The sequence below is a fragment of the Anoplopoma fimbria genome, chromosome 19, assembly GCF_027596085.1.
Source record: "Anoplopoma fimbria isolate UVic2021 breed Golden Eagle Sablefish chromosome 19, Afim_UVic_2022, whole genome shotgun sequence".
Taxonomy (NCBI): Eukaryota; Metazoa; Chordata; class Actinopteri; order Perciformes; family Anoplopomatidae; genus Anoplopoma; species Anoplopoma fimbria.
In genome coordinates, this window is record NC_072467.1 from 18,992,160 (window position 1) to 19,007,548 (window position 15,389).

A 15,389-nucleotide genomic window follows, 5' to 3' on the forward strand; every position below is an offset into this window, starting at 1 on the left:
TTATTTATATATTTTTGTTGATGCTGTTGCCGCATAAGCCACGATTCTCTATCTGTTGCCGAGGCGTGTGTGTGTGTGTGTGTGTGTGTGAGAGAGAGAGAGAGAGAGTCTGATATGGAGAGCTGTTTTTAGGAATACCAAACAAAGACGAAGAGCGAGGCTGGATCCAGACTGCATCCGTCTCGGGACCGGAGAGGAACCCAGCGGTAGCCTGGAGGTGGAGAAGGAAGGGGGGCGTGAAAAGAAATGTATGTATAGCCGCTAATTACAACAGCATCATATAGGTAGACAAAAGCATTCCTGTAAAAAAAAAACTGCACAGAGCAGAGACCGACCTTCAGTAATGCTGACACTGTCAATGAAGTGAAATACAACGATGGTCACACAATGTCACCTGATGTAATTTAGCCCTTTGTTTGACTCCCAACCCCCCACCCTCTGTCGCTCTCTCTGCCTCCGTGGCTCACCTTTCTTCAGGCTGGTGAAGGGCAGGGTGTACTGGCCCACGAATTCGCTGCTGAGGAGGCCGGTCTGTTCTCGGACACAGAAGCGGAGGAGGCAGAGCTCCGGGACACTGATGGTGAAGTTCATGTCAGTATCCCAGTGAGGACTCAGAGCTGTAATGGTAATAGAAATAAACCAGTTCACTAGAATCAATAAGCATCAATATGTTTAGCTACAGCCATTATATATAATTGATAAAATGACTGAGTATCGTGAAAGGTGTCACTCTTAATGATGAGCCCACTCTCTAAAAATCTATAATATAACCACTCAGCACCAAACCTCAGACAGCCAAATGATGAAGAACATAGTGGAGCATTTAGAAGCTAAAAAGGCAGATCAATTTTTCTCAGGAGTTGGTGGAGACCAAAAACAGAGCTAAAAGAGATTGAATATTAGACTCGCATTCACCTGGCAGCCAGAAAAAGTACTCCAAAAGAATGCTAATGTTGCTCTGTGTTAAGTGAATGTGTTCATAGGCAACTGTTTTTGAAGAAGTTTCTTCATCTTTATAGGATGATAACATATAAGTGTTGTGTTCAGCTTGTTTATGTTATCCCCAAGTGGTCGAAAAGCTGTTATTGCAGCTTTATCTTGTTTTTTTATTACACAACTTAAATTTTTTTTAAAGATTTTGTACAAACTCCTTTACACAAGAACTTAAAGAGGTGCAGGGACAAACAGAAGGAATAGAGTTGTGTTCACCAGAGTAAGAATAAGAGACCAATAGAGAGATTCTTCTGTGAAAACTTCGTTCAACTTTGTTCATTTATTCAACTCTGGCTAGCCGCCATGTGAGGCTGTACTTATGTGCTAACATGCTCACAATGACTATGCTAACATGCCGATGTTTTCCAGGTATATTGTTCCCATCTTCACCATCTTAGTTAAGCACATTAGCATGCTTCAATTTGCTCACATTAAACACAAAGTACAGCTGAGGCTGATTAGTTTTTGGCACTGGGACAGGAAGTTATTAAAATTCATGCCGGAGGGGACTGAATGTCTCTGAGTCAGTCTGGACCAAAGTGTTGAGCTGACCGACAACTGACATTGCCGTCTATAGAGTGAATAAATGATTATCCGACCCACAGTAGCATCCCTATCAGGATGACATGATACATGACATGAAGTGTCATTTTGTTGTCAATTTCACAGTGACAAATGAGGAGAGCCCACGCAGATAACTGAAGAGTCACCTCTGCCGCAGTTTTTCAATGCGTTTCTGATTCCAAACAATTTTCTCTAGTTCCTCTGTTGCATCCACATTTTCATTTACATCCACATTAATTTGTATTCACCAGTGACCTTATCGGTTTCATAGTGTGAAATGATTTTATGATTTATGCCTTTGCATAAGTGCTGTGCACCCTCCAGGACTGTTACTATCTCTCCCACTCTCTCTCTCTCTCTCTCTCTGTCTCTCCCCTCCTATCCATCTTTTTCTCATCTCAGCAGCAGCAACACAGTGTTGTATCTCATCGATGTTATGTCTCGATGTTAAGTTCATTTTCATGGTGCCATTTTTTAAAACCAAAGCTCCAAGCCAAATGTCACATACTGTATGTTCTGTGATTAAAACCAGCTGAAATATAAAAAGTGTCAAAAACCTCGACAGCCGTAGGATTTATTTACACAATTGAAAGACTGATAACAGTTTTGGGCAGTAAATGTAAGAGCCAAACAGTAATTTTTATATTTTTCATTATAAATGTATTAAAACCCAGCCCTAGTCGTAATAAATGTTTTAGATGTGGCAGAGTCATACTTCTGAACATAAAAAAGTGAGTGTGATTGAGGATCCAACTGATGCTTAACATCCCTGTAGAACTTCATCCAATATGCAGTTACTGTCAGCTCCACGTTTCCAGTCATTGCAATGGTGCATGACAGACTTCTCTTCAAAGGAAATACACTTTCACATTTTAGAGAAACTCATCAGCACACTTCTCAGAAACCCCAAACCAGCTTACTGGGAAGTAGATTTAAAAGGAAGAAAAAACACTAACAGAAATCCCCAAATACTGCTGTCATTGAAAAATCCAGTTTAGGTGGTTTCCATGTTTTCACTTAAAGATGTCCATTGCCCTGCAGTACGAGGCATGTTCGCTCTCGGGCCTCAATGAGGTTCACATTAGTGGTTTTGAGTAAAATTTGGGTTAAGACCAAATACCTGCAAAACTAATGGCATGCTAGTGCCTATTGGCAAATGTTAGCATGCTAACATGCTAAACTATGATGGGAAATATGGTAAACATGCTACATGCTAAACATCAGCTTTGCCATGGCGAGCATGTTAGCATAATATTAATAACCGCTATGCCTACAGTGAGTACAGCCTCACAGAGCTGCTAGTGTGGTTTTAGACCCGAGTCTGGTCTCTCTGCTCCTACAGTGCTATTTAAATATTGATGCATTTGATCTTCAACATTCCACAACAGCACCATTTTCAATTCAAGGAACTGTCATAATGTTGAAATTCAGAAAGCATCTCAGGATCTCAGAAATTCGTGTCTTCTGTCATTCTTAATTTCTAGATAATTGAAAGTTAAACACTGCTCAGTTAGCTCTGACAAAATACATCTTGGCATGATTAAAGTAAAAGTTAGACGGCCAGTCAGAAGTGTGTCTCGAGAACAAGGCCACATACAATTGTACTTACAGTTGTTTTTGACAGTATGTGTGTTTTTCCTGCGTGAGTCCGATGCAATCCCATGAATCTCCACTCTGACAAATGGGTCCAGAGCTTTGCCACTCCTGGGGGTGGGTAGGTTGGACCCACTAATCACCTGCAGAAATACACACAGAGATGCAGCACCGATGGTCACAAAGGGGGTGTATGAGAATGTAAATGATATCAAGGAAGAACAGTAAACATAGAAGAGAAGAGAAAACCGGAGAGCCAGTCAGAGAAGAGAGAAGCTGAGAGGGGGAGAGGGCTGTAATTACACCAGTCTGGAGAGAGGCAGGCTTATCTGCAGTCCTCTCACACCGAGCGGTCCCTACCCGGCTCTGATCAAAGACAAACCTGCATGTACTTATCGCGACATGCACCACTTGGCACTGATGGAGCTTTACAGCGTCCGGACGAAAATTACAGTGTCTTTCCTTGCTAAAGTCACGTACAAAACACCCTGCATAGTGCTCATACACAGCTACAATGGTCCATACCTATAGAAAAGTGGAGTTATAATTGCAAGTGTCTCTATTGAAAACAAATCATTGCTTGTAGTTGACAGTTTTATGCTAAATAGACTCATGAGAGCTCAGGGGGAAATATTGTTTAATAATTTACTGTTTTAAAGATTGAAAACTCCACCCTATCGAAGTTACACTACTCATGACTCTTATTTTCACTGAGTTGAGAGCTGAGTCAAGATTGCAGGATTTTCCCCGAAGTGATCAAATAACACAGAATGATGATGTGAATAAATATAGGTAGGTTGTCTCCCAGGGCACCCAAAAAAAAACAGAGCGCAGCACATTTATATTTCATGCACTGTGCTCGGATGGTGAAGTGTGTGTGTGCATCCTCCTTTAGAAGACGGTGTCTGATGTGCTCATCCGTCCTCATGAACCATTGTCTGATCAAGATGTTTTGCCTTCAGCAGACAACAGCAAAAAAACAAAGAATTATAGTAGGATTAAATAATGTATGAAAGGGCTTTAAAGCAAAGGATAAAGCCGGTGTAACAGGTTACATTTAGAACAGCTACTATACTGACTGAGCTCGACTTAATACTCCAAAAACTGAGTATTTGAAAAACATAAACACATCTGCAGTAAGTTTTAATGATTCATAGCTGTTCATAAGACTGATTCCGGCAGAGGAAGTGAGTCCCATGTGAACCCAGGCAATTCCACATATTGTCTTGGCAGAACAAAGCCTAGGATATCTCTGGAGTCCCACCATTATGTTCTACATAAGAGCAAACTGTTGTATCTCTGTAATTGGACTTAGAAAAGTTAGTGTGTGACGGTTGTCCTGATGACACACTAAAGAGTCGTGGCAGTTCTCTACATCTTCATTCATTCTTTCCCGTGTGGTTTGGATGCAGTACATTACAAGTGTCCACTAACATGATTAAAAGAATGGAAAAGGGATGATTTATTAATTTTACCCGGGTCTAATTGCATTAGATCACCCCTCTCCTTTCCCCTTGCTTAATAAAGGAGGTAATCTAATTAAACAGAGACTATCTCAGGGAGATTTACATTATTGTTGGTTCACAGCATCCGGCAGGAAACCATTTATCTGGAGGCTAAGAGTGAGATGAGCTCTTCTACACAACGTCTATATTGTGAAGCATAGACAAACACATTCATGCACATAAAGCACACACACCCAGCCCTGTAACATTACACCTTAATCCATAAATCCACCCTGAGTGGATGATTCAGCGTTCAGGGCTCCTGAGCTGTACCTTGAGCAGCAGGTGTGTTGGTTTCAGGCCGTGCTGGCTGCAGCTGGGATCAAAGCTCCTCTGACTGGACATGAGCACCGCCGGCTTCAGAACGTACCCGCAGCCCCCGTTGTCCTGGAAACGGCCATCATTAAGGTCCATGGACAAATCCAGAGACTGGAAATTTAGAGCCACTGCAACACAACCACGGGACAATGTTTGGAAGAATGAAAATGAGGAGCTATGGATGTGACAACATTTATTTTACAAGAACAAAATCGAGAATGCCTAAAGCTTGTTCAAATAAAACGGGCAGCATGAGATGATCTCCTGCATACTTTCGGTTTTCTAAGGCATCTTGTTCATTCTGCAGGAGGGAGCTAAATAATACATGGACTTGAAATGTTTCCCCAACAATTGCGTACATTGCATCAGGGACACATTCAACTGTGTAATGAGTGCATCTGTAGTGGGGAGTTCTGCAGTGCAAAGCTCTGTGTTGGCATTTGTGCTGCATGTATCATGTTTTCAGTTACATTTCATTCATGTGAATAGATTGTCAGACGAAGAAAGTGGCAGAGTCGGCAATTACAGGGACCAATAATGCAAAACACCTTTAATTTAGTCCTAACCAACACACCGCAATGCATCTTTCTGCTTCGGTTTTATATATGTGCATGTCACACGGTCCCAGTGAATGTTCTGCTCATCTAACTGTAATTGATCCTTCCAGGCTGCTGCTTTTTACCGCAGTCTCTTGCAACTGTGAAAAGTGCCGCTCACCATCTGCACAGCTGCCACCGAGGCACATAGACAGTCTGCTCAGCCGTCAGCAGGGCTACGTGTCAGAGACGGATGAGGGGGATGTGTAAAGACAGAACAAGTGACGGAGCCAGACGGATCAGGGTTGTGACTTTAAGTTCGTGGGTAATCACGCAGTGACAGGAGATGTGAGAATGTAAAGTTTATTAATGATTTTTTTTGAAGAATAGTTACTCTACAGAGCAAAGGTATGTGATATAGAGTCAAACCCCAATGCTCATTCTGGAGTAAGAAATGATAACGAAAAAGAAAAAAACTAAGCTGTGACCCAGACAAGGATGTAGTTTAGAAAGAGAGAAAAAAAAAACACATTTTGGGGGGGTGCAAATCGATTTAGGAAAATGTGTGATAAGGGCCAGGAGAGGACTTGCTCCGGGGAAAGCACAGATGAGGTGGTCAGGCTGTGGACCGGAATGAAATGTTCTTTTCACTGCTAATCGACAGGACACTTGGCCGGGTTGTTCCCTTTGAAGTTTGACAATTTGAGTTTTTCCGGATCGCATTTCTCTCCGTTTCAAAAGCTTGTAATGGATTGTGGTGGTTGTTCAGTGTGTGTCGAGAACAGCTGACAAAAGGAAAACAGAGAAAACTTCATGTGTCTTTCTGAACTGTTTTTTTGAACAAAACATTTAAATAGTATTGGCAACAAAGTACAAATAAAATCAGGGACATTTTAATAACAGTATTTCTCATAATACTTCCATTTAAATCTAGTATGTAAGTATTGAATCAAATTATTAATGGTTTACTTTTTCTCACTTTTTCAAAGGAAATTGATTCATTCCTATATTTATCAACTACTCAGATTGGCCCAAATGATAGAATGCTTAAAAAGATGTCCATTACTCCATAATTGCATATTAGATAACACTGCATGCACTCTATGTATAAACCATATCAACAAACATTAATGTTCCAAGTTTGGAATTTTTTTAAGGTTCATCAAATATTATGAAATACGTTTCAGATTCCTGTGTGTGTATCTGTGTGTCTGTGTGTTTTTGGGTGTGTGTGCACACACAGACAGGCGTATACTCGCCCTCTCTGACTCACCGAGCTGTGAACCGACGTTCCAAAACTCCTGAGGGTTGTAGTTGGAGGAAGACGTCCTGGAGCCTGCTGGGTAAATCCTGCTGAGGAACCTCCGGTTGTGCTGAACAAAGTCTGCACCTGAGGGAGAGGACACACAGCACTCACAGGTCAAATGTCTCCTCTGACACACGCTGAATAATCAGGAAGTCCACTGAGACAGACTTCACAGATGTCATTACTGTGATGCTGTTTTAGATTAACTAACTTATAATGTCTGTTTGATGCAGTGATCAAGGAAAACATGTAGGTTTATCTGCAGGGACGTGTTCACTTTTTAAACAGTATCAGATTTCACCGTTCCAGACTCTGGTTTATATTGATGAGTTGCTTTTATTCAAAATATTAACTAAAATATCCTATAAGGAAGATTCACCAATGTGAATGTTATTTTAGCCTAACGTGGAATGTAAATGTTAATACTTGTAAAGCTGAACTGTTGTCATGATCCCCTTATGAAGCCTGAATAATTACCCTCATTCTGTATGGACTACAAAAAGCCACACAGCTTCAGTCAGTGTGGGATTGCACCATAGCTGTGTAGTTTCCCTGCAGGGTCTGAGGACAACAAGGGACTACACAATTTTAACAGCATAGTTGAGGCTGTTTCATGGTCCCTGCCATCCGAGGCAACAAGCTCATAATGTAGCTGTGTGTCTGGAAAGTGTCACTCCTCCTCAGCAGGAGCAGATTTCATTTCTCTACATCACTCTGTTTCTCCAATATACTGCCGCGGAGCAGCGCGATGACAGTTTAACTGATTATCAGTTGATTTGAACCTCTGTGGGCTCTTTCCACTTCTCCAACAGTGAGCGTACGAGGCACATTTTTGGACTTGTGCTGTTATGCTTTATTCCCTATAAAGTACTCCCCTATGTCGTATATGTCATGTTCAATATGCTTTTGCTATTATGGAGGTTTATGGCGCCAGATGTAATTGCATTTCTCCTCCAAAGAAGACCTACGGAGACTTCCCCTTTGAGCTCAATGTGATTATAAATCATGCGAATCTGCTGGGCTCATCAGAATTAGATTTTGTGATATCTGCAATTAAATCGACACTTTCTTTATTACTTCAGAATGGGGCTTCCCTTTTATCTTCCCACAGTTTCATGGCCATACATGACAGTTTACCTGAGGCTTTGGCTAGCTTGCGAGCTTTCTTCTCTGCCATCGATGTGTTCTCATAGCAGTTCTGATTGTCCTTGGAATGACTGAAGCTGATGAACTTGACAGACCTGGTGTATACAACCAGGTCCGATAAAGCCTCTGCCACGGCCACCTTCTTCTTCTACTCATTACATTAAGGGTAGAGAGAAAGACAAACCAAAAAGAGCGATCACCAAATAGCAACAAATGGTGTTAAAATTCCAAAGAGCAAAGCTTCACCTTTTTGTCCCATCATCTAATGGATGCGGTGAACATTGTACAGAATCTCCAAACAGTATGGTAATCTGTTCCTAAATCTAACTGACTTACTTTCGTCTTTGACCCTGCCTTTCTGGGAGACCAGAACTTTGCCTTGGTTTGATGATCCTCTTCCTCCTCCTCATCCTCCTCCTCCTCCTCATCTACACTCTCCTCTGCCTCTGTCCCTGATGCGCCCCCACTCTCAATGGGATGCTTTAGCTTTTTATTCTTGATGAGGATCTTATACTTCAGGTCCTGGCATCCACACAAATCAACAAACAGCATGAATACACACATCAATAAATACAAAGGCACCTTCATCATGTCACCTACATTCTCCATCACACAGTTGCATCAGTGTTCCTGCATCCTCAAACTTAGGAAACAAACATCAAAACATTTGCTTTTCACAAACCGCCCCCTCTCGGATTTGTCAAAAAGATGCTATTCTTCAAAGTGTCATGCTGCAGCCACATCCACATCAGTACGTACACACAGCCAAGTCCGTTGGGATAAAGAAGCAGAAAGCAGCAGGTGTACTAAATCAGTGAATCTCACATATGCTGCTACATTTCACCAACCTGGCACCAAATATGTAGTCTGTAGGGGTCTTAAGACAGATGAGCATCAATATGCTAAAAGTAAAAAAAAAAACATTATTATCTGGACTTGGAAGCAGCTCCATATTAAACCACACGGCAGGAAGTCACCCTGTCAGCTTCACTGTATGTACAGGCAAAATATGCTAAATAATTACAGATCTGCTGACATTTACAACCCATAAGAGTCCATATAGTATGTAAATTACAAGCTTCAGAGCTTTCTTTGGAAAGGCACATTTTTCATTTTTCATTGCTCTTGCACAAAATGATAGTCTGGAGAGCTAGAACAGAGGCTGCTTGTGGCGATGTAATTTGGGATAAAAAATGTGTCCATGTTTACGGTGAAAACAAAGTAATAGTAGATTTAAAGCCTTTAATTAAAATGGTCAGAGTGGAGTATAAGGTAATGAACAGTTTAAAGAATCGCATATAGTTCCCTTTCATAATTGGATGGTAACTTGATTCAGTGTTCAAGTTGCTGGGGGTTAACAGTCAAGATGAAACCATTAGTGCTGAGGCTTCTATCTCAGCCCCCACTTCCTGAGTCATAAAGATAAAGAACGATACGGGGAAGAAAATCTGATATGCACACTCAGGATAAAACACATCTCATTTCTTGCTGTAAATTCCGAAGCAGTAAGAAGTCTGAGGCAGCAAAGAAACTCCAGCGAGACAGCACACATTCATCCACTCTGAGAGAAAAAGCCTTCATCCTCCTCGTCATGTTCGATATGACTGCAGAGTCTGTGCCAGCGTCTCTCAGGCCGGTCGCTCAGTCAAGGGTTTAGGCAGTCGCTTTCATCGGAGAAGTCGGAGCCCAAACAGGGTAATCTAAATGAACAATAAGCTCAAGTGCCTCAGCATGCTTAAAATGATGGGCACTTCTCAGGATCAACCACATCACTTTCGATTTTGTGAATCTCTGAGAGATTAAAGAGGCTTGCAAATGCAGGCGTCCATTTACCCCTGTGTCCCAGTGGAGGAGAGAGGCACAGGAAGCCTCACAAAGAAACTAATGAGGCCCTTTGTGACGACCAAAAGGTCTCATTTTCTCCTTGTTTTGCTTTGCAATGACGGGCGATGAGGATTTACACGTATAAACACCATCATGCCTCCGCCTGCACCAGCAGATCTAACATTAAACGCAGATCCTGGTTCTGATTTACCACTCGGATAGTCAAAATCTCTCTGTTCTGAGTCTTACATTGGGGCTAGGGAGGTCTCCAGTGGTTGGGTGATCCAAGGGACTTCTCAGCAGCTTTTCCCCCAGGACAGAGATGAGGTACTTGGCCATGACCTCCTGCTGCTCCTGGGAGCAATGGTTTTCTAATGACAGGATCACTGGGTAAGCAGACACCTGTCAAGAAATAATCACATCAAAAGGAATCACAATTTAAACCCTATTTCAGGCAATTAGCATCACCCGGGATCTACTGCTCTCTCTCTGCAGGCTCTAAATTCTCTCGGCACATCACAGAGAACGGCCTGAATCAAAGACAACTTGCAAGCAGAGCGTTACGATCAGAGATGCTATTAATTAGAGCAAATGCAGCTAAGCAGGGACTCCTGGCGGCTACAGAGGCAGGAGCGAACATTACTCCAGAATATGTCATGAAACACACCACAAGCTGTTACCTCGAAGGCATGTTGCTCCACAGTGGTGATGACGTCCTTAAATAATATCTTGGTGGTCAGGGTGTAGCCATGGTAGACTACGGGCTCCATATCCGGCCCATCCCAGCAGTCAATCTCCAGACAGCGACAGCCTTTCCTCAGAGCACTGTGCCACACAAAGACACACACATGAGCACATGCATGCATACAGATACACATGCACACACACTGAGCTGTGGCAAGGCTATGATAAGCACGTATATGTACTTATATACTTATGTGCTGCATGAGGAATTAGAAGTGAAGCGTTGAGGCACAAACTGAGCTATTTCCTTTTCAAGCCATCATAACCACTCCCATACAAGTGACACATTACTGTTCATTATATACAGTGTAATGTATGTAATACATGTGAATAATTTATAGAAAACATTGCAATCTACTAATTTAATCCAAATGGGGCTTTCTTTACGAATCAAATTTGGTAAGGTATTTACATTACAGAATGTGTCTTGGTGTTATATATTGCTGTTAAGATATTGCTTTTTTTTATTCTGTTGGTAGTGGAAAAGTGGATACGGCCAATTATATTTTTTTCTTGCAACCTTGATGCAAATTTAAATCACCCTTTACTCCAAACATTTTAATAGTGGGACGGTTCTGCTTGTTGGGAAATCAGCCTTTTCTACCAGTTTATCGCTGTTTTATTGTGCAACAGTTGGATTCTGTCGTCATGCTGTCCTTTCACCTCAGTTATCGGCTATGCTTTTCTCTTTGGTCACAGAAATGTCATTATGATAGTTTTGCTGTAGTTTGTGCATTGCAGAGTTGCTTTGTAAAAACACTGCTACTGTGAGCAAAGTCGCGAAAACAACACTACAATGTTTATTTGTGACTTCAGGTCTACCCCTTGTCTCTAGGCTAAAAATGGCCTGACTCTAGCTCCATCCATCATTCACAGACAGGAGTATTTCTATGCTAAGCTAAGCTAACAATGGCCTGACTACAGCTCTGTCTTTCATGCACACACATGAGTATTTCTATTCTAAGCTCGGCTAACAACCGCTGACTCTAGCTCCTTCTGTCATGCATTTGCCCATTTTCTTTTCTTCTCAATGCACCTGTGAGGTAGTGGGATTTCTAAAGAGCCACCTTTTACTCCTGACACTTTGCTCTCCTCTCTATATGATTCATCCATTATCTAAGTAAACCAGAGCTAACAGACCACTGGTTTGGAGGCTTCCACTCCAGCGCTCTCAGCACATTCACAGGGACCATAAATACATCCCTTCTGCTGCCATCAGCCCCTTTTGTAATCACTTTCATGGTCTCATAAAGGAACCACAGCAAATTCCCAGTGCCTCAGCACGCGAGTGGGTCAATGAAATGAGAGAATCCTGATAACACACATGTAGGTCTGGGGAAGAGGTTTTAGAGAGAAGGTCAAAGTGTATAGAGCGGTGACCAATTTAAACGATGTTTAAATTGGCCTTATCTGGGTTTTCTTGACCTACGTTAAATAGCAGATTAAGTAGCTATAAAGATATAGCAGATAAATTGATGTTGTTTCATTTACAAGTGTATTTACAAATTCAGTCATGTAGGGAATTGTTTCCTTGGAAGTCGGGTGGTTTTTTGAAGCGCTGCATAACGGAGAAGACCACAATCTGTATTGTTTTCACTGCTCTTCCGTACCAAACATAGGCATCCAGGTGGCTCTTTCCTACAAGCTGATCTCCAGTCAGGTAGGTGTTGTGTGATGACGAGATGAAGTAATTGCTGAAAGGCTGGTCCATGTATTGGTAAACAGACGTGTGGGCCTGGTCGAACACGCAGCAGTCTTTGGACTCCATGTACCTCAGGAATCCTTCAAATGTCATGGACCTACTTTCTCTGGCTGGAAGAGGAGGAAGGAACAGAGTAACACTGTCAGTGATGGTCGAAATCAGCACCAGCTATTCTACCAAGCGCAAAACAAGAATGTTTAAAGAGTCAATTCAACTAAAAGTTCTGTTCCTAGTGTTAAAACATTCAAGTCCAATTCTACAACATGCTAGTGGCTCTGTGAGGCTGTAGCCCATTATAGCCTACATATGACGCAATGCTATGCGAACATGCTCTGTTTTGCAGATATGACCTTGTTCACCACTTCAGTTTAGCATATTAGCATGCAAACATTTGCTAATTAGCACTAAACACAAAGCACAGCCGAGGGCGTTGGAATTGTCATTAGTTTTGGTGGTAATTATTTGGTCATTAACCGACCTGATGATGCCAAATGAAAAGTCAGTTGATGACCAAAGTCAGTAGAATTCATCTTTTGGGCACCATGAATGTCTGCACGAAATTTCATAGCAATTCATCAAACAGATATTATTATAGGTACCAGCTTAAACTTGATCCCTCAAAATGTAGCTATATGTTAAGGATCGATTATTACTATTATAACATCTAGATGAAGTCAGGATGAAAGTGACATTTAAAAAACACAATAAGTGAACTAGTCCAACTGAATAATCAGTCAAAAAGAAGAACAATCTAACAGAAAACCATCTGGTTCTTTGATTTAACAGTAAAAGTTTTCAATGCAGACAGTTTGGCTTCTCATAGCAGGAAAAGCACAGGTGTAATTGATAACATTAAAAACAACCGCATTCCATTTAGATGAGCTACATCCAGGGTCCTGGTGTTTGTCAGGTTGGCTCACTGTCACAGCTTACTGGGACACTTGATGGTACTGCCCCATCATTAACTACATTAATTTCACCCTTGCCTTTTCATCTATGACAAGTCAAAATGTCTACTGTAGATTCTGGTTAAAATTCAAATGAATTCAGCAAGTATGGTGCTATTAAAAGAAAACAACCTTCTCTGTATTCAGGTAATTTAATTGCTCAAGTAAATATAATAGGCAGGATAATTATGCTAGTACAGGTGTTAGAAAAGCTGAAAACTGCTCTTTCAAACCTTCTCTTACTCAAAGACTACACCATGAAGTGGAAAAAAAGATAGTATGAGTTGTCAGTCTTGTGTTTTCCCTGTTTTGCTGTTTGTGAGGATGTGAATTAGCCAGCAGTGCACTGAGCCCTAGACAACATCTGGTCTATTAGTCCACTGACGTGCATTACTCTTACATTTTCCTTCCCTCATTTCAACCCCCCTGCCTTACAGCAAATCACCTTGTCAGCCTGGGACCACTGGCGCTAGAGCCTTAACTTCTGTTTTAACTAAATTAGCATAATTACGTGATTAGTCCTTAAAGAGTAGAGGGTTTTCTTTACCCATAGTAATGAGCAGCAAGCAGCCTGACATGGTACACAGCTCTCTCTCTCTCTCTCTCTCTCTCTCTCTCTCTTACCTGTCTCTTCAATCTCATATCTATCAATCAAACTCTCTGCCGTTTCTTCATTTGCTGTGAGCTCCATCTGTTCTTTGTGGAGGAACCTGAGGAGGGCGCAGGCAGGCAAAATGGTCTGCCCTGAGGCGTAGCATTGGTGCAGATGCTGGATTTCAGCTCTCCTGGAGGACGGGGCCTTGCCTTTCTTCATCTTGCCCTGCACACAATCATCATAGCCTCTTAAACCCTCGTCTTCAATCCTGGGAAGTTATCCTTAAATTTCTTTGTGAAACTTCCAACTTGTATCAAATCAAAATGTAATTCTGAGAAGAGAATGTGGCTACTCATAATTTATTAAAGGCTTGTGTTTGTCTGCAAGGCTGAATATCTGTCATGATAGTGTAAGACTGAAGAAAGCATTGAATTTAGGTCCCTTCAAAGCCGAGTACCTCAGATTATCCTTTACGTTGTCATCTTGTAGATATTTCAAACACTTTCAAAGAAACAGCACATCACTTGCTCTCTAAAAATATACAGGAAATGGTGAATAAAATGTCAACTCAGAGATGTAGCCCAGCTTTTACCTGAGCTCACTGTTGAAATACTACTTTTTCAAACTCAGCATGAGAGAGAATAAAAGAGAAGTCAGGGTCTTTCACTCTGCACAAAGTTCTCCCATCCTCTCACACAGCATTCTCCCTCTCCTCTGCACATCTCTAACTTCTATCAAATGCTAAGGCAACGTCTGTGTGACTTTCCCATTTGAGTCCCTCTCCTCTCCCTGTCATTCCTCTCAGTCAGTGAGACCAAAGTGTCTGTGACTTTCCCCTAGCTTTGTGTGTGTGTGTCTCCCTCCATACCTTTCATCTCTGAGACATATGCCTATGCCAGTGTTGTCACTGGGTACCCTGCAGTGGGCCGGCCTCCCGTTGCATCTGTCGCCTCAGCGTGAGCGACACAAAGCAACCAGCTCTGCTGTCACCTCCATTAACCTTTTATGCCGTTGCAGCAACTGTTTCTAAACCAGGAGATCCATTTTAAAGCGCTTTATTATGTCTAATAACTGGCTATTAACTCAAGAAAAGTCCCCAATCTAACATAAGGATGTGGATAAACCTAAATCTCACATTTACTACACTAATATTTAATACTAACCATTGTCACTGAGGAGGGAATAAAATAGATGCAACTCCAGTGGGACTGGGAAACTCAATAAGATATCATGTAAACAACAGCTTACCTCAGATATTGATGGTCTCTGGGTCCCTGTAGTATAGATACTTAGAAACAGGATATCCTTTGGGTATAACAACACTCAAAACTGTCTGAGTTTTCAACAGGTTTCTAGGGAGGTACACAAAGTTGTTGCCAGAGCGACACAACATTCCGATTCTAAGGATAGTGAAGATCATATATTCAGCAGAGGAAGATTCAAACTCTGTGTCTGTCTCCTCTAATTATTTCAGATGTGAGCAGTGGACTTGGCTGTGAAATACAGAGAGAATAGAGTATGTGAGGAGAGAACCTTTGCCTTCATGTTCCTGCCTGGTGAAAACTCAGTCCTGGGGTGAGTGAAGAGTCTTTCAATTTTCAATTTTTTTGTCATTG

The 15,389-nt window shown here is 41.7% G+C and overlaps 1 protein-coding gene across 1 annotated transcript; it reads right to left on the reverse strand.

Moving 5' to 3' along the window:
* Nucleotides 1–128: 128 nt before the first annotated feature.
* On the reverse strand, nucleotides 129–13,992 carry LOC129108238 (1-phosphatidylinositol 4,5-bisphosphate phosphodiesterase zeta-1-like). The gene is given in 11 exon segments (XM_054619955.1): nucleotides 129–211; nucleotides 468–617; nucleotides 3,167–3,293; nucleotides 4,929–5,101; nucleotides 6,783–6,899; nucleotides 7,953–8,112; nucleotides 8,298–8,483; nucleotides 10,035–10,187; nucleotides 10,466–10,610; nucleotides 12,140–12,341; nucleotides 13,803–13,992. Coding segments are annotated over 11 exon segments (1,686 nt in total).
* Nucleotides 13,993–15,389: the final 1,397 nt, after the last annotated feature.